Source organism: Belonocnema kinseyi, chromosome 4 (assembly GCF_010883055.1).
Source record: "Belonocnema kinseyi isolate 2016_QV_RU_SX_M_011 chromosome 4, B_treatae_v1, whole genome shotgun sequence".
In the NCBI taxonomy this organism is placed as follows: Eukaryota; Metazoa; Arthropoda; class Insecta; order Hymenoptera; family Cynipidae; genus Belonocnema; species Belonocnema kinseyi.
Window position 1 is genome coordinate 95,015,925 of NC_046660.1, and position 19,482 is coordinate 95,035,406.

General features: G+C 33.4%; 1 protein-coding gene across 1 annotated transcript; it reads left to right on the forward strand.

Moving 5' to 3' along the window:
- The first annotated feature begins 1,665 nt into the window (after positions 1 to 1,665).
- On the forward strand, positions 1,666 to 18,266 carry LOC117172036. The gene is made up of 11 exons (XM_033359767.1): positions 1,666 to 1,870; positions 3,207 to 4,384; positions 8,169 to 8,295; positions 8,383 to 8,568; positions 11,906 to 12,084; positions 12,162 to 12,247; positions 12,580 to 12,799; positions 12,983 to 13,285; positions 13,394 to 13,576; positions 13,661 to 16,025; positions 17,586 to 18,266. The coding sequence occupies exons 1-11, from the start codon at positions 1,854 to 1,856 to the stop codon at positions 17,719 to 17,721; spliced, it is 4,980 nt and encodes a 1,659-aa protein (XP_033215658.1). The 5' UTR covers positions 1,666 to 1,853; the 3' UTR covers positions 17,722 to 18,266.
- Positions 18,267 to 19,482: the final 1,216 nt, after the last annotated feature.

Consider the following 19,482-nt stretch of genomic DNA (forward strand, 5'->3'; position numbering starts at 1 on the left):
TTTTATGAACAAAATTCTCCTAGCCTGAACAGTTATTTAGCCCGCATTAGACGCACGAGGTATTTTCCTATGATAGTATAAGATTTTTTTAAAATGGCAACAAATATAAGTATGGGATTTTTTCTAAAATCGACTGCTTTTAACATTTTATAAATTTTTTCGCGGATTATTCGCTTCCACGTTTGAGCGCGTCTAGGGCGCGCGACTGTGGATTTTCGCGCTTCACTCTCGATCATATTATATTTATCTTGGGGGGAAGGTACTCCTTTGTCTGGGCACAGAAATAATGCTGGTCACACTCTTTTCCCTTTCCAAATGTTCGTGGGTGGCGGAAAGGCACCCCTTTGTTTAGCCACAGAAATAACGTTGGTTAAACCTCTACCCCTATCTAAATTCTCGTAGTGAGACGTAAATCAAATTAAATATATAAATATATATAATATATATAAATTAAATATTATATATATATGACTGCAGTGATTGGATACAGATATACTAACGTTTTGGGCAGGAGCTAGGTATGACATTTTGATCTTTATCGTCAAATATCTCGAAACTCTCACTCGCATGAAAAATTATATAAAAAGATAGAATGTGTTATTTCACTAGGTCTACAACTTTGGTTATATAAATATGAAAAGCCATGTTTTAAGGGGTTAGTACATGTTCAAGGACCTTTTTTTCAATAATTTTTGTTATGCATTAATTTTTATTTAATCTTTGCAATTGTTTATTGTCTTAAGGTAAATTCCATAATAGTATACAGTTCGTTAATTTTTAAAACTTTTAACTTCAAGTAAAATGTTACCAAACAATTTCCTTTTCAATCATTTAAAAGACATTGATATTGATGTTTCTTTTTGAATGCAAAGCCAGAAAAGGTGAACAAATCAAAAAAATTCTTGAAAATTAAACAGTTTATACGTTGCAGCTCTGAAACACCGTAACTTGTAACAGGCACCAGAATTGAAGAATTCGAAGGAATTCAAATAAAATAAAAGTAATTTAAGTAAATTCAAACGAATTTTAATAATGGTATTCAGAGAAAATGTTGTATTTTTCTTCAGGCACCTACGAAAAGCTTCGAAGTCAGCAATAGGGAAAATTTCTAGATCTACTTTTTTTTATCTAAAAAGTTCAATTAAATTTGTTTGAAATAATTAAAATTACAAAAAAATTAAAGATGTCAAACATAGTACGAAATTGATTCTAAATTTAATTAGGAAATTTAGTCTACCTGTGAAGATCTCGTACGCCCTAAGGCATTCTGAATATTATGATACGGTCATAGAGACCATCTCTTCTATAATTTCGGGTCGTCGACCAGATCGACCAAATGACTGACAAAGTACCATTAGCGAAGAAGATAAGCCGGTATGATTACCATAACTCCCCACTTTTTTCGTTCATCAATGATCCCTCTAAGGAAACATGGAAAGCCCAGGTACGGAGGACAGCTGAAAACTCGTTCTCCATTTAAATTATTAACTAACGAAGGACGTGAGGTGGGTGAACTGAAACCTAACAGTAAAAATCTGCAAAAACAAGACGAATAAAACAACACTACTTACATTGCCCCGGGGACCTTAAGTGTACTGTGGATGAGGATGAGAGGAGTCTCTCAACTTGACTACCTGTTAGTACTTGCTCAACTGTCAGCTCGAAGACCTCTTTCAAGGTTTTCTCTCGTGTGTTTTTCATATTCAATACCCCTATTTTCAATTTTAATTTTGTTTCTAAAAAATTCGATTTCTAAACTTGGTTTATTTTCTACAAAAGATTCTGGTTGGAAGAGACCTCAAATTATAAAAAGTAATTAATGAAGAAAAAGCTGTGATAAAGCGTCGAGGGTTATGCATCTTGGAAATATGTGAGTTCATAAAATCATTGATATAGTGGGTGAGAAAAAAATTGTAAAAGTAGGAATAAATTTATGAATGGAAATTATGGGTGTCTAAAAGCACGCAAATATTAAAATATTGAATTCTATAGCATAGATAAATGGGTACAATAAGCAACAAATAGAATTACTATGAAAGATTCATCAACTCATTTGTGACAATATTTCACATACGAAAAACAAAAATACTGTGAAATATAAAAAATCCTCTGAAGTCTCTAACATGAAAGTAAATATTAGATGAAAAATTAAAGAAAATTCTACATTGAAACCCAACTTTAACCTTTTATTCTAAAATTTGGTTTTAATAGAAAAACTATTCGATTAAAAATGAATGGTAAAAGTGTCTTAATCAAATTGTTACAATTACTTTTGATTCATACTCATGCGTAGTATACGCACTTAAAAAATTTCAAATTATTCTAGAACATGGAAATAAACTATAAATATATGAAAAGTATATGTTTGATACTATTCCCAAATAAAGTTTTTTAAGTTTCAGCCTCAGTGTTGAATGTGTTAAGTTTTAAATTTTAAATGCTTCAGTTAGAGAAAAGTAATTGAGTTGATAGTTACAAACAAAATTATCAATATATTCTTTGATAAAATTTAACTAAATTGTAAAATTTAAAAAGCCGTTTACTCTTGACGAATTTTCTAAAAGAATATAGGTTGTAAAGTCCTAGTAACAGTACCTGAAATCCTATGCACTTTTAATCTGCATGTAACGCGAATACTCAATGCAGAAAATACGTGACCACATTTACAAATGCGTAACAGAGAAACGCGTGAGAAAATCAACGTCATGGTCCGAATTATTGAAATAAAAACATGCACTGTACCGGGTCAGTTTTAGAAAAAATTTCTGTTGAGTTTTATCAGAAATCAGAATTTGCAGATTATTGAGATTGTTATAATCTTACAATATTAGGGGGACATCAGAACAGTAATATCACGTATCTAGATTTATAAAAATAAAAAGTTTTGAAATTATGTGCAAAACGATTTTGTTTTGAAATCCATTTTCCTCGTAAACTATTTCATATGACCTGGAATAATTATGTGTTATTACTATGTGTAGTGCGGGTCAGTTACAGAAAAAAGGATTGTAGTTTTGCTTTAAAAATATCGCATATAAAATTTTACAAAAATATTAATCATGTTTTCTGTCTTTTTCGGTCGATCATATTCATTCTACAATTTTTCCTAAAATTGTCTAACTTGTACTTCATTACTTAATAATATTAATTATTCTTCGTTCTTTCATTGATATGTTAATAAAACTATGAACTACATCAAATTACAGTATCACCCTGGTCTCTTTTTCTGTGGCACTATCCTCCAATTTAGAAGCAGATCATGAAGTCCAGGAAAAAAAATCAGAATCTTCAGCACCTCGACCAGTCAATCAACCCAAAGACCAGAAAATGTCACAAAATGATTTTTCTCTAAAAAACAACAGTGAAGAAATAATTAAAAGGACTAATTTTATATCTTATTTTAATCCGTATTCAAAATATGGATCTAAGTTGAACCCGCAAAGAGAAAAGAAGAGAAGAAAAACAGGAAAGTCGATTAAAGAAGAAAGAGATGGTCGCCAGATAAAAATAGACGCCGGAAATTTGCCCGACGTTTCCCAACTATATGACGAAATTATTGGCAAAATCCGAAAGCTTTTGGAAAGTGAGATCAAGGAGATAAACAGTATGTCTGAGCAGAGATCAAGTACGAACCAAGCCGAGAAAGAATCAATTCTATTCGATTCAACTCTCAGACCATTTCATTCAACTTCCAAGCCGTTCGATTTAGTGGGGAAAATTGAAACAATGGAAGCAGAAAAGGAAAAATATGAGCCTAGTGTAAATTTTAATAAAACCGAAATAATTGAAGAAACCAACAATCAGGTTTATAAAAGGTATGAGACAATTTCTCAAGAGGAGACAGAGAATATCGAGAAGGTGTCGATTGAAATAGTTCCTGATAATCACGTAAAAAAGGGGAGGCCTTTAGAAGCATCATTGGATGAAAAAACTCAACATGGGCATGTTAGTATGATGAAGCTTTCGAGAAATGGCGGAATCGAAAATCATCTTTCTAGAAAAGAAATTGGAAGTCCAACTTGGAGAAGCGAGTTATCTGACAACAAACAACAAACTCAGAATGTCAAGTCCAGTGAAAGCATCGTTTACTTTAAAATTTCCTCAAGCTCCCAAGAACCAGAATCTAATGTAACGAAACTAGTTCAGGGGTCAGAGAAACTTCCGACTTTGGTAGCACTCGTTAAGCAGTCTTCAGAAGCTTCTAGAATTCACTTGAATGACGAAAAGGCCAAAAAGGAAAAGAAACCGATCGAGAAAATACAGAGCAGAACGAAGGAAGAATCTATTGAACCAAGGGAAGAAGATCTTTTAGAAGCAGCAAATTTTGGGATGCAGGCTATGAATGACCTTTATTATATCAAAGAACCAAAATTATACTCATTGGGTAAGTGACAAATTATTTGATTATTATTGTGCATTATATTATATTAAGTATTATTGAGTATTATTGAGCCCAAGTTGAAAAATAAAATTATTCATTAATAGCAGCATGGGCTATTTGTACAATTAAGTATACTTGATCTTACAATTAATCCCAAAAAGATTTGATTACAATTTTTGTCAAGCTGCATTTAATTCAGATATACATTAAGCTTATTATACAAATACAATGACAATTGCCTCTTCAAGATTGCAAGTAAAAATGTTTGATCACTGATTTTCAATTATGACAACATGAAATTGAAAAAATTTTAAATGGAGTAATATTTGCACTGTAAAAAAATCTATTGAATTTTACATCTCTGGTGGATGTAAATAAAAGGACCCTCGTGCATCGGAGTAACTTTACGAATCTGTTGTGATATTCCAATTCGGCCGATAATTTTACATGCGAAAATGTAAAATTCATTATGTGAAAGAATAAATTACAATAAAATTTATCAGGGCGGCAGGTTTCGAACACTCGAAAGCTCAAACTTCGTACAATTTCATGGAGATTAAAGAAACACAAGCCGGACACGTTACCACTTACCTAAAACACATAAGATACTATGGGTATTTTTTTGATGTTTAAATATTTCATAAAAAAATATGAAAATATACGTTTTGAATAACCGCATTTTTTCCATTCCAATAGCAGAAAATGTAAAAGGCAAAATAGGAATAGCTCGGATTCGGTCTACTTTGTGTGAAAGCTGTCAAAAAAGTTGAACATAGCTGTCAATTTCCTCGCATTAAAAATAAAAATGCTCCAAAATTGAAGGATGAAGGAATCGATAAACAACGAACACGAAAGACGCTTTCGTATTCACATATTATTTGATTAATTATTCTAAATTTTAAATTAATTATAAATCAAAAATTTTACAGTTTCCGCCAGGTTAAAATTAAAGATCTTTGATAAAATTAAAAATCTCGATGTAATTTTCAATCACAGGAAAGTGATTTTACCGATGCATGGTATTTTTACACGCTGCGACTGAATTTTCCCTTATGAATGTAAAGTTCGTACGAGGGAATGTGTAATTTTATTTTTATCGAGTGTGTAATATTACACTGCCGTTCGAGGGTCCTTTTATTTACATCGCTAGAGGATGTAATTTCACATACTTTTGTAAAATCACACAGTGGAGTATGTGATATTTAAAATCATACAATATTTAATTTTCCGAAACTTTGTAATTTTTTTTAGAAAGCATATTTCTAGCAAGGTAGCGGCAGATCGCGCATGTTCATGGAATTCGTGGAATTCATGAAGTTCAAGGAATTCATGGAATTCAAGGAATTCATGGAATTCAAGAAATTCATGCAATTCAATGAATTCATGGCATTCAAGGAATTCAAGCAATTTAAGGAACGTAGTGGCTAGCCTGCCGGCGCCGGCAACTTTGTTAGTTGCCAACGCTGGCAAGATAGCATGTTGCCGGCTTTTTTTCCTTTTCCTTTTCTTTTACGTTTTTTTAATCGTACACTGATGTATGTTGATGCGCTGATTACAAACCTGCACATGAAAACACCTGCAAATATAATTTTCAGTGTTAAAACTTCGAAAAATTACGTTTTTTATTTACAAAGTTTATATACACTATCTGTACGGCAAAAAGCATATTTCAAGGATATGAAAGGAACTTTTACGCATTTTAGAATAACGCCATGTAACTGAGGAGTTATTTTGTTAATTTTTGGCTTTTGACGCGTTTAACGAAACGTTCTATGTATAAATCACACTTTATCGTCTAGTCGCAGAAATAATGTAAGGTCGCACACCTCCCCTTTCCAACGTCTTATGAGCGGGGAGGCACCCCTGTGGCTAGTCCAAGAAATAATTTAAGGTCGGACCCCTACCCCTTTTCCAACTACACGTGGGGGCGGAGAGGCACCCCTGTGACTGGTCACAGAAATAATGTGAGGTCGCACCCCCACCCCTTTCCAACGCCTCGTGGGAACAGGTAGGCACCCCTGTGACTGGACAAAGAAATAATTTGAGGTCGCACCCCTATCCCTCTTCCAACGCCACGTGGAGTTATGTATGCACCACTGTGACTGGTCAAAGAAATAATTTAAGGTCGGACCCCTACCCCTGTTTCCAACGCCTCGTGGGGGCGGATAGGGACCCCCGTGACTGGTCAAAAAAATAATTTAAGGTCGATCCCGTACCCCTTTTCAAACGCCTCGTGGAGGCAGGTAGGCACCCCTGTACCTAGTCGCAGAAATAATGTAAGGTCGCACACCTTACGTTTCCAACGTCTCGTGGGGCAGGAATGCACCGCTGTAACTGGCCACAGAAATAATGTAAAGTCGCACCCCTACCCTTTTCCAATGCCACGCAAGGGCAGGAAGGCACCCTTATGACTGGTAAAAGAAGTAATTTTAGGTCGCACCCCTACCCCTTTTCCAACGCTACGTGGAGGCGGGAAGGCGCCCCTGTGACCAGTCACAGAAATAATGTAAGGCCACACCCCTACCTCTTTCAAAACGCCACGTAAGGGCGGAAAGGCACCCTAACGACTGGTCAAAGAAATAATTTAAGGTCACATGTAAACTCCACCTTTAAGGAATTCGTGGAATTTAAGGAATTCATAAAATTCGTGGAATTCATGGAATTGTAGGAATCCATGGAATTTTAATTTTTCTCACTTTTCTTTAACATCTCATGGGGAGTGGGACTGGAAGGCACCCCTGTGACTGTTCAGAGAATTAATTTTTTTCAAACCTCTACCACTTTCCAACAAATCGTAGGGGCGGCACCCCTGTGTCTGGTCACAGAAATAATTTTGATCAAAATACTTACCCTTTTCCAACAACGTGTTGTCGAACCAGAAGACACCTCTTGACTGGTCAAAGAAATAACATATATCCAAAGATTTTTAGTCTGGGAAACAAACTAGCAAGATGGCCGACATTGAAGATCGAACAGTAGCAGTAAACACATTTGGAAAAAAATAATTTTTTAATACCTTCTTCCCACACTCTAGGCTCTAGCCTTAAAATATGCTTTTTACCGGTACCGGCTTTGTATACACAACCATCATAAATCACCATATATTATTAATAGTGGTATTGTTAACCAGAAAAATATTGCTTTTCATAAAGTTTCTTTTTTAATAAAACATGGTTTACAATCATTTATAATTTTAAATTTAAGTGCTGGAAATCCAATAAATATAAAATGCCGTATACATATAAGAAACTAAATTAAAACTTTTAATCTAACTATTAAACTGAATTCTTTACCAAATAAAAAATAAGGTTGAGATACTTCAACTGAAAATGTTAATGCATAAAACAAACAAAATTCAATTTGCGATTCAACCATTTGACGGCTTGAAATTAATAATAATATTTCAATGTAAGCATATGATATTAAGATAGCTAAAATTTTAAATTTTATGTACGTATATGATCAAGAAATAAAGTAGTTTTAGATAGTACATATTAAAAATTGTGAACATTTTCAAATTTAACTAAATATTTGAAACGTAACAATTGAAAAGTTAAAAATGAGGTAATACCAGATATAAGTTATAGCAATGTTTCTTACATATTTAAATGCAGTTTCAATCAATAATTCCTGAACAATTATTGTGTAAGAAATAGATGTAATTAGAAATCAATTAAAAGTAGAAAATGTTAATCAAAAAATTCCACAATATTGAGATATTTTACTTTAAAATATTTAAAACAACTAAACTAAGAATATTGTAACTTTAACATATCTCGAAATTCAGGACTGTTTCTTAGCACTAACAACCCCGCACGCTACGTCGCAAATTTTAATGACCAATCAGATGAAGCTCGACATTTAGCAAAATTTGGATACGCTGCTCTCGAAGGAACAAAATTATTCATTAGCAAGTGAGTTCGGACGAAAAACGTCCCTTATTTTCTTCAAAAGCCTTAAACAGTATTATCATCCATGGGTTATCCTTGAATTTCTTTCAGATATCCCGAAATTTCAAGAGAAAATTCTATAGTTCAATTTACTACAAGAAGTGCTTTACATCGTCAGTGTCCTAGAAGAGGAATTCCTCAATGTCCTCCTGCCAGTTTACGATACAGAACTGCCGATGGAAGTTGCAATAATCCTCAAAAACTTTGGTGGGGTTCTGCAATGTCCACGATGCAAAGGTAAACGTAAACAATAAGCTTGAGCGTGCCTAGGGCGCGCGACTGTTGGTTCTCGCGTTTCGCGTTCGATAATGTATTTACCTCACACTATGCGCTCGATCTTTGTTTTTCCCCCACATTTGTCTGCAGGCATTTTAAAATTAGTGGTCAGCAAATAAACAAATGTAAGTTTGTGGTTGTGAATTCAGTGTTGTTAAAGCTCCTTCAGCTCTAACGAAAACATTCTCATCACGTACCTCGTGCTTCGCAATCGATTTTGTCCAAAATGTGAACTTGTCGACACTATGTTCAACACTATTATATATCAATTGTATATCATATTTATTTCTGCACCTCTGGCTGGCGTACTGCTTATTCAGATATTGAAAAATAATGTGGGAATTTTATTTTTCTTGATTACTTTAATATTTGCATTTCATTTTGCACTTTTTATTATTATCAGCCACTATGAAAAATTTAATTCATAATATGTATTGGTACTGAAACATGCGTGTTTTCATTATCTTGTTTTTGAAGTTAAAAAAAAGTGCGCATCATATAAAAAAACAATTGTGTCATTAAACTTTTTAATGCAACCCGTGTCGTTTTTCCATAATTTTAATTTGCTTGTTTTCAATGTTATTTTTTACGATTTAAACAAAAAATACGCATCTTAGCGTAAAGTGGCTCTGAGAAAAATTGTAGATACAATTTAGGCGACAAATTTTATTAGTTACAATGTTATTGTCGCCTGTGTCGTTCTTCCAAAAAGTTATTTTTTTTTTAAATTTGAATGTATTCTTATAACAACAGTTTATTATAAATTTGTAGATCTTTTTGAATGAAATTTTTTTTTGTTATTTATGTGTTATCATTTGCATAATTTTTCCGATTTAATTTTTTGCAATGTCAGTTACTTTTAACGATGAAAACAAAAGTTACACACTGAAAAAAGGATTACTGGTACCAAGTGAATTTTACTTGCCTGAAGTAAGTGAAAGTCCTGTTTATTTTCAAAGAAACATTTATTTGAGACAAATAAACACGATCTGTTGGTGGAAGCGAAATATTTCTTTGAATCAAACAAATATTAATTGAAGACAAAAAATATACATTTTATACCAAATGAATGACTCATTATTTCAAATGATTGTGCCATGAATTGGAATGAATATTTCTTTGAGATAAGGAAATAGAAATTAAAGGAAAGAAATATATTTTAAGACCAAGCAAATATGTATTAGGCTCAAAAAACTATTTCCCCACAACAAATTTCTGAATATTTGAAACACAAAAATATATATTTGATTCCAAAAAATATTTCTTTGGATTAGACCATGGGTGAGTGTAATATTGTAGTTTAGTAATTCAATTGTAGTACATATTTTCCTAAAGAAACAACTGCATTTCTTTTAGCGTAAATTATAATTACCATTGTTATTAATATACATATTTCATTTGAACACAAATCACATAATTTAAAATCTTGATGAACCTGAAACAGAAAAATTTCGATGAAAAATCCACCCCCAGCAGGAATTGAATTTAGGTCCATCGAGTGTGAAGTCTACAGACTTGACCACGACGCTAACGTAACATGGAAATTTTAAGGCGCAAACCCGTCTTTAAACCTCACCACAAAAGCCAAAGAAATATTTCTTCAAATCAAAAACATGGATATTTAATTTAACAATATATTTATTTAATCCAACGAAGTATTCAATTGAAATAAATGACGCCGCCAAATAATTAGATTTTTGATATAAAAAAATGATTACTTCGTTGGAATAAATGTTTATTTGTTATGAAAATTTAATTCTAGTAATTAAATGAAATATTTTCTGCCACCGAAGAAATAAGAATTTATGTAAACAAAATACCTTGTTCATATAAATAAATGCTCCATTGCTATAAATCCATGAACCCTTTGTGACAAAAAATATATACTGTAATTTAATTAATATTATTTTGAATTAAATTATTATTTCTTTGATTTAAACAAACCTAAATTCTTGATTAAAGTATGGAAAAATTCTTGATTGAAATGTGTGCCGAATTAGTTCAACCAATCGAACTCTTTGAAAGAAATATATATTTCTTTGAACGACAAATCCCGTTTCAACTAATCTAGACCTTTTGAATTACGGAAATCATTTTCATCTTTTTGGTGTAAACAAAATTTCCCTCTTTATTATTTCTTAGCTTGTGTCGTTTGTCTAAAATTTTTTTAAATGCTGTTTGTTACGGATAAAGCAAAAACTACACGTCCTATCAAAAAGTAGATAACAACAAATTTGTGTATCTTTTTTGGTTACACATTTTTTTATATTCATCTTTTGTCGTATCTTATATAGTTCGATCGATGAATGAAATTTTCGATTTTTCATTATTTCTTTTGCCGTCAAAATTTGAATTTTCAATTTTTCGCTAAAGTTCACGAAGTTGTTATGATAATCGTATAAGACGATCAGAAAGTAACTTTTCTTTTTTTCTATTTTTTCATATAGCGCGTTATTTAGCATAAAATTTTTATTTTCCTTTACTTTTTTTTAATTTGGTAAATGCTATAACTCTAGTAATTTTATTTTTATCGAAAAAGTCATTAGGAGAAAGTGTTGGTGCTTTTAAGTACCACGCATACACGGAGAGAGAAATTGGCCTCCTAACCTCCCGAGGCTAGTGACGCTAGTTGCTTATGGCGCTTGGCTTGCTAACTTACCACAAATTGGCCAATGGCGCTCTAGGCGAGTCAGCGGTCTACGCTCTTGCGTGACTGGTAGTGTGGTTTGCCCAATACTTGGACGCTGAGGGTCGAACTCGTCAGAATGAGATTAATGCGGTGCGGTCATGATGCGGGCATACCGCATAAGTAATACAAGCATAGGTGTCAACGCCGGTCGGAACTGAGAGTTACTCCAAGTTGGAAGCCTGATGTTCAACATTCGTTGTTTCTCCAAGTTCCAACACTGGTGCCCCCACGCTTTCAGTGAGACGGTGGGACCACTAGTCCGATAGTGCTGCCATGGCGCATGAGGCTGGTAAGCTAGGAGGCCAATTTCTCTCTCCGTGTAAACTTAGAGATAATTTTTGAATTTGTAAAAAAATGGACTCAAATATTTTCAAAATGCGCTCACTTTTTAAATTTTCATTCAAAATGTCCTGGCTAATGATTTTGACCTTCAGGGTTTGACACTAAAAGATTATACCAAAGGCCAATCTAATAGATTAATTTTCTCAACAGTTATCGTGCTCTCAGGCAGACATACAATCAAACACATTCGTAAAAACCTGTTTTTCGGATTTCTTATGAAACCAATAACATGTTAAACAGAAATCATAAATAACATTAAATTTTCAGATTTCTGCCACCAGTTTATCAAGATGGCGTTCAAAGTGTGAGAAGATCAGTGAGCGGTGATTTGTTACCAAGTGCCAGAGAAGTATCAAATTTAATTCATGAAGATCGGGATATTCCCTTGGCCTCTGTTTCGCACATGCTAATGCAATGGGGACAGTTCGTAGATCACGATATCACGGGTATAAAATAATTTCGACCACTAAATTGAACTAGAAATGTAGTTCTAAGAACTAATAAAATGAATTAATATGCATAGCCACTGGTCAGAGCAGGGGATTCAACGGAACTGTACCACAGTGCTGTCTAGATCGTGGGGCTGGTTTCCAATCCCCAGAATTCATGGTTTGTGACTTTTAATTTGTCTATAGAATTCTTGATCCAGCTTAGTAACTGAAAATTTGTTTAATTATTGAAGAAAACTAGTTCTTGAATGATGGGCAAAAGTAGGTAATCGAAAAATTCGGAATGGACCACTCATCCGTTTAGTAAAAGTAATATCTCTGCCCATAATCTTGTGATAAACAATGCAAGTATTGAAACGAAAGAAATGAAAATCTATATTACGTATATTTGCACAGATTAAAAATAAATAATTTAAACACACTTTGTTGATAGATAGCTATTGGGAATGCTAATGCTACAGATTTTTGCATGGTTTATGTTAATATGTTTAGCATCCTGACTGCTTGCCCATTGCTGTAAGCCCAAGAGATACCTTTTTTAGTAGACTCGGAGTAAGATGCCTTGAGTTCATGAGAAGTGGACCAGCTCCAAGGGAAGATTGTGAGTTTGGCCCACGGGAGCAAGTTTCCCAAGTGACTAGTTACCTGGATGCATCGACGGTCTACAGCAGTAATGCCGTGCATAGTGACAGTTTGCGGATTTTTCGTGACGGTAACACATGATGCAAAGTAATGGATAATAAATAGCAATAAAGATAAAGAAATAAAGATAAGAAATATTGCAATGTGCGTGGCAGCTTTTTTTTACAATATATTAAACACTTTCAATAAAAAAAATTTATTTTAGAATCAACTTTCACTAATGATTTGACTTAATAACTATTATGAATTTCAGGACTATTACAATATGGAAAGCTTCAGTCTCTAAGGCATTCGCATTTCAGAGATGAGTCAGATATATGTCAACTTGGTTCCCTATCTCAAAGTTGCTTCAAAGCTGGAGATGGTCGTCTTGGAGAAAACCCGGCACTAACATCACTCCATGTCGTCTTCTTAAGATTGCACAACAGAATAACAGCACAGTTTCCTACACTAAATCCACATTGGAGCGATGAGAAAATGTTTCAAGAAACTCGAAAAATCGTCGGTGCCATCGTACAACATATCACGTATCGAGAATTTCTACCAATTGTCTTAGGTAATGCCTATAGCACGACCTAAAATTCAAAACAGAACAAAAATATTAAAGATTTGATAAAAAAGTTTAACAGAGCTGTTTACATCTTGTTAACTCAATCATTTCTAGGTCCCGACGTTATGAAGATTTTCGAACTCGATGTGCTACGAAAAGGATATTTCGAAGGATATGATCCCACTGTCAATCCAAATATGGCAAATGAGTTTGCAGCAGCTGCGTATCGATTTGGCCATTCTTTGGTTCAGCGAAGTTTTATGAGATTTGATAGAAATCACCGTCCACTTCTTAACAGTGCGTACTTTCTTCTCGTCAAGCCATTAAATATTTTATTTTAATTCTCAAAAAGTTAATTCATCCAAATTCTAAAATTTCTAGATGTGTCAATCCATGAAGAATTCTTCAACCCTCACGTTCAATCAGCAGGATCTTTAGACCGCATAATATTAGGTCTGGTTAATCAGCCATCCCAAAAAAGAGACGAATTCATCAGCGAAGAACTAACCAACCATCTTTTCCAGTCACCATCATTTCCCTTTGGGATGGATTTAGCTTCCATAAACATTCAAAGAGGACGCGACCATGGCCTACCACCCTACACACACTGGCGCGTGCCATGTGGATTATCGCCAATAAATAATTGGGATGATCTGGAAAGAGTGATGCGACTTTCAACAGCTCGAAAATTTAGACGTATTTATTCAGCAGTAGATGACATCGATCTCTTCCCTGCCGGGTTGGCAGAAATACCAGTGGTTGGTGGTCTAGTTGGACCCACATTTGCCTGCATAATTGCCCAGCAATTTAGTAATCTGAAAAAGGGCGACAGATTCTGGTTCGAAAATCCGAATAAAGAAAACAGGTTTACTCCACAGCAACTACAAATGATTAGAAGCACAACTTTGGCACAGATTCTTTGTAGGACAATGGATAACATCGAGAGTGTTCAGCCTTTCGTAATGCTATTGCCTGATAATTTTAAAAATCAACGAATTTCATGTAATAATCCAAGGTTTAGGAGTATTGATATCCAGACTTGGGCTGAAGTGCCTCCTAAGAAAGCGAATAAAACACGAGAAAATGGAGATTCTTTAAACAATAGAGAATCAGTTTCAAGATCAGATAACAGAAAAAAAACTGAACTGAACCAGAGACAATCTATGAGACCCACGAACCCTAATATTAATCAACAAAATAGGATAGTATTAAAAAGACCAATTGGAAATCAAGAAAATATAACTATAGTCGTGAAAAATTACGCCGTCAACTCTCCAGTATTCGTAAACGATGCCATCTATGGATCTCACTTACAGCTAAACCCCCAGACTACAAATAAACATTCGACACTAAAACCAAGTGAATTTTTCGAGGATGAAAATGTTCAGGAATCTCCATCTTATCCAATCCAGAAACCTGCAAAACCAAAACCAGTGAACCCATCTGGCGGGTATAATCCTTACATACCTCAGAGTTTTGAGGATTCAAGCAATCCTAATCCTCCTAGTTACGGCTTTAGTCCTAGTCCTGCGAACAATTACGTCCCCAACAATGCGTTTTTCGATACTCTGTACAACAACAATTATAAACCAAACGGGGAGAGACCTAATTATAATTTAGAGAGTGGTGTCAAGCCAATTTCTGAAATTCCAGAAGATAATCCAGATAATTTCCCACAGAATTCCTGGGCAGTAAGGCCAAGTAGTAATAGCGAAGGTTATCCCACAAGACCAACAAGTGGATCAAATCAACATTTTTATAATTCCAAGCGACCTGACAACGTCCAACCAATTGATCAGAATGTCCCCAATTACAACAGACCATTCAGTCACAAACCGAGTGATCAGGATAATCCGAATCATCCAGTTGATGTAGAAAGTTATCAGCCAGTAATATCAAATGTTCCTAGTTATCAAAGGCCAGTTTCTATTAAACCAACCACCCAAAGATCGACGAAAATACCAAGCTCATCGTATAAAAGACCAACTCAAAGGCCCGAGTCTGATTATAAAAACAGGCCAACTACAAAACCAGAATCTCCTAGGCCTCAATACTGGTCCGAAGATGATTCAGCCTTAGATTCTTATTCAGATATCAATTACAAAGTTTTTAATTCTGATTCTGCACATTCGAAGTCTGTAACTCTTCCAAGTTTTACGGTCGCCTCCGAAAGCTTAGAAACCGTTCGATTTAGAGAACAAGTGAAGACTACTCCTAAGAGAAAATCTGTTAGTGAACTTCCAAGACCTCTGATTCCCCAACATAGAATTGAAGATGATTCTCTCGGTGAAAGAGCTGAAATTGCTGGGCCTGGTCTTCATTATTTTAATAAGAATGTATTGTATAAATACCCTCAAAAAAGAGAAAACCTGACGAATTTTAGGCATGAAAATTACAGGTATCATACACTAAATACAAATGATTCAAGTGTCTTAAGTAATAGTAAACATGCACCAGAGAAGGAATTGAAGCTATCATCATTTGTTGATAGTAAATATAGAGAAGAAAACTTAAACAATGATTCAGTAGTCGTAGAATATACAATAGATCCAGAAATACAAGCTCTGGTAATTAAAGACGAGATTAAACTCACAACGACACCCACAACAGTTGTTGCTGATAATAATAGCAGCCAATTGGAGTCGAGTAAGAAGTCTCAGGATGAACCAAAATATTATGAAGATACTGAAACAGAAGCTGTCATCGTAGACAGCATCGCTGATGAAATTACGGTTTCACTCATAATGTTAGTATGCAACATTTTTATGGATAATTATTTATTTTTTATTTAAGCTTCACAGACTTTATTCTACAGGAAATAACACATTGAATAAGGAACATTGACCAAAAATAGTTAACTTTTAAGGGACAAACGAGGTGGTAAATTAGGTCACTTTTATTTTATTAAATTATTATTTTCCAAGATATTTTTGATTTTTATTAAATATACTGTCGTAGCTCGTCGTCAACTTTTTAGGCTAAATAGGGAAAATCTTGCAAACTTGATTGGCGGAGCTGAAAAAGAGAAGTGAGATCTTCCCGTTCCGACAGTGCTTTTTATCGGAAAAGCAAGACGAACAGACACTGTAAATATAATTATACTAAACTTTAATGCTACATAATCTTTAGCGTAATATTTCTATGGTTTATTTTGAGTTTAGAAGATCTAAACTTGGATTAAAGGTCAATACAAGTCATTATAAGCACAAAATATTATCTACATAATTGTAAATCTAAAAATTTGATAAATTTGGAAACTTCCAATTCTAATAATTGAAAATGAAAAGATTTTACAATTGAGTAACTACTAAGAATTGTTCTAAATTGTACATTTAAAAATATTGCAATTTCAAAAACTGAAGATATTGAAGCATAAAACATAAAAACTGAATGATTTCAAATTGAAGTGACCAAAAATGACCAGTTTTACTCTGCAGTCTAAAGCAACGATCTGAATTGAATAATTTTAAATAGATTTCCAGATTGAAAAACTGATAATTTGAAAATGCTAAGAGCTGAAGAATTTCAAACTGAAATTTTAACAATTATAATCCATTCGTATTGATTTTCATAAAAATAATAAGTTCTTAAATTATTTACAGCACCCTCCCACTTATCTCACCCACAGCATCAAATCTCAAAATGTCAAAATTTGACAGTTGAGTAAATGGTTAGGAAAGGTCATCCAGAGGTTATTATACCAACTTTACCTAAGAAATCTTGAAAAATTTATATTTTTCTTACAAGTGTTCTTTAAAAAAAAATAATACTTGAGAATTCTGGATAAGCATTAAGGTTTTTTAATATATTTCAGATATAATATTGCGTAATATTATATTTTTTTGTCTGGTTATTTACGTTGCATAAAAGTCTATTTTACCTTAGGATTTTTTTCTAGGAAAACATTCTCTATAACTCTAATGTTTTTAATTTTGAAAATAAATAATCTTCAAATACAGAGCTGAATAGAAATTTTTTCCTGCGAAAGTAAGCTACTAATTATTAAAATTGATCAATCTTTCAAAAATTGGTAAGAAGTGATATTTAAAAAATTTTCAGTAAGTCAAATTTGTTTTCAATGAAAATTTTTTCTTTTTAAATCACATTGTCAGTAATATTGTTTTGATTCTGAAAATTATAGAAAACCTATGTTTTTCAGAGATCTGATTTTTGGCACATGTTCCTTAATAAAAGGGAAATGGAGGTACACTGCAATAATCGCTGTGATTTATAACACGACGTTGTGCGATTTAACTAATAATCCTTTACATTTGAAAATCATAATCGATTTTTCTTTGCTTTACAGACCTGACGCTTTAATACCTTCGACGGACTCTTTCCCGAATTTAACTCTTTCCATGGAACAACCAGAATTAAATGTTGAATTCCCTAGCAGTGAAGAGTTACCGAAACCTTTTAAGTTAAGAGCTCCCACCTCATGAATTTTCGGACTATTTCATCATTGTAATTTATTTTAACTGACAGTTAATTAATTTCCACGATATTTTTATACAAAAACGAAAAATGTGATACGTAATGAATCTGACGACAAAATATGTAAGAATATATCAAAAAGCTGCTAGTCCGAATTATTAAGGGCCGACTCCACCAGCTGTGATTAAATCCATGATTAGCTAATCATGATTATTTTTTAATTAGCGTTTTAATCGCGATTAACTTGTGGCTGATTTCGAACTTGTATTCGCGCGCAAAATATACCTTGACCGTTCACGAACAACGAACGGCGACGTGTTTTTTTTTATGCATATCGTTTCCAAATAAATGGACAGGAATTAGTTATCGATTAAAATTGAATATAAGTTGTCTAAGTACAAGATATCGTTATAAATTCGATCAATATTTCACACTGCACTTGAACTTCAACTTGGTGGTTATGTTGACTCCTGTTAATCGCTGATTAACTCGCTAACCAGCCAAAATGGCCGGTTAAGTTAATCGATGATTAGACTTCTTTAATCATGTTTTAAAAGTTAGTGGAACGCAATCTGCTGATTAAATTAAGTTAATAGATGATTAAAATTTAATCACAGTTGGTGGAATCGGCCCTAAGACTTTCTTCTGTACCTTACAAATATTTATTATTCCCAGATTAACAAAACGTTTGCTAGTTATATATTTATATTTTTTAAATAGATTTGCTCTACAGCAGATTCATTAATTAGATATCATACTATTTAAGAGAGCAAAAAACGTTTTATTTGATATCATAATTTATCGTTAGAGTGGATTGGTGAATTCTCTTCTTGACAGGGGATTCTATTCATTTTTAGTTAAAATAGGGATATTATAACTTTTCTGTAAAGCTTAACAAGTTTTCTTCAGAATTTACAGAATTCTAAATAATTTTACAAATTTTCGGGTACTTACTGTGAAATTTACAGACTTTTTTATTAGAGCTCATTGTTTGAGAATGTCGACTTAGCAGAAAAGTTCAGTTAATTTTACAGAAAATATCCGTAAATTTATCTCGAATTACTGAAAATTCTGTAAAATATCCGGAAAATTTGTTAATATTTACAGAAAATGTAAGCTATCCCTACTTTAACTGATAATTCTGTAAGTTTTGCAGATTTTTTTTCTGCGCGTGCGAACAAGAAACGCAGTATCTGAATTTTTTACTATATCTGAGTTGCAGGTACTGCAACTAATTTAATACAATTTTTTGATAGTTTCGCAACCAAAAATTGTCTCGAAAAGTTATAACAGTTCATATCTGATAAAAGAATGTGGCCTAACGAAATGAATGAGATTATTAGGGGTTCCTCCATGAAATCTCCTAACCTTCAAACTGATTTTGGCCTGTTCAGAGTGACGTAGAGCGGGTGAATTGGGCAATACAAAATACAGTATATGGGGAAAATTACTTATTATCTTAGAGGCGTTGGAACCAGGTCTCAACCTCAACATTAAATTGCCTCATTTTCACTCCATAAACCCGGGCGAAAATATTATGTATAGTTTATACATAGCGTGAAGTATTATATATAAGATTCATTTGTTTTATCCATTTTTTGTGTACAACAAATGAGTACTATATATAAAACTTCACACTATATATAAACTATACATAATATTTCTGCCTGAGAATACTACGATTAGGGGTCATCCATATACCACGTGGACAGAGGGAGGGGGGATGGCAAAATTCCTCGCTTGTTCACGAGGTGGACCGGGGGGGGGGG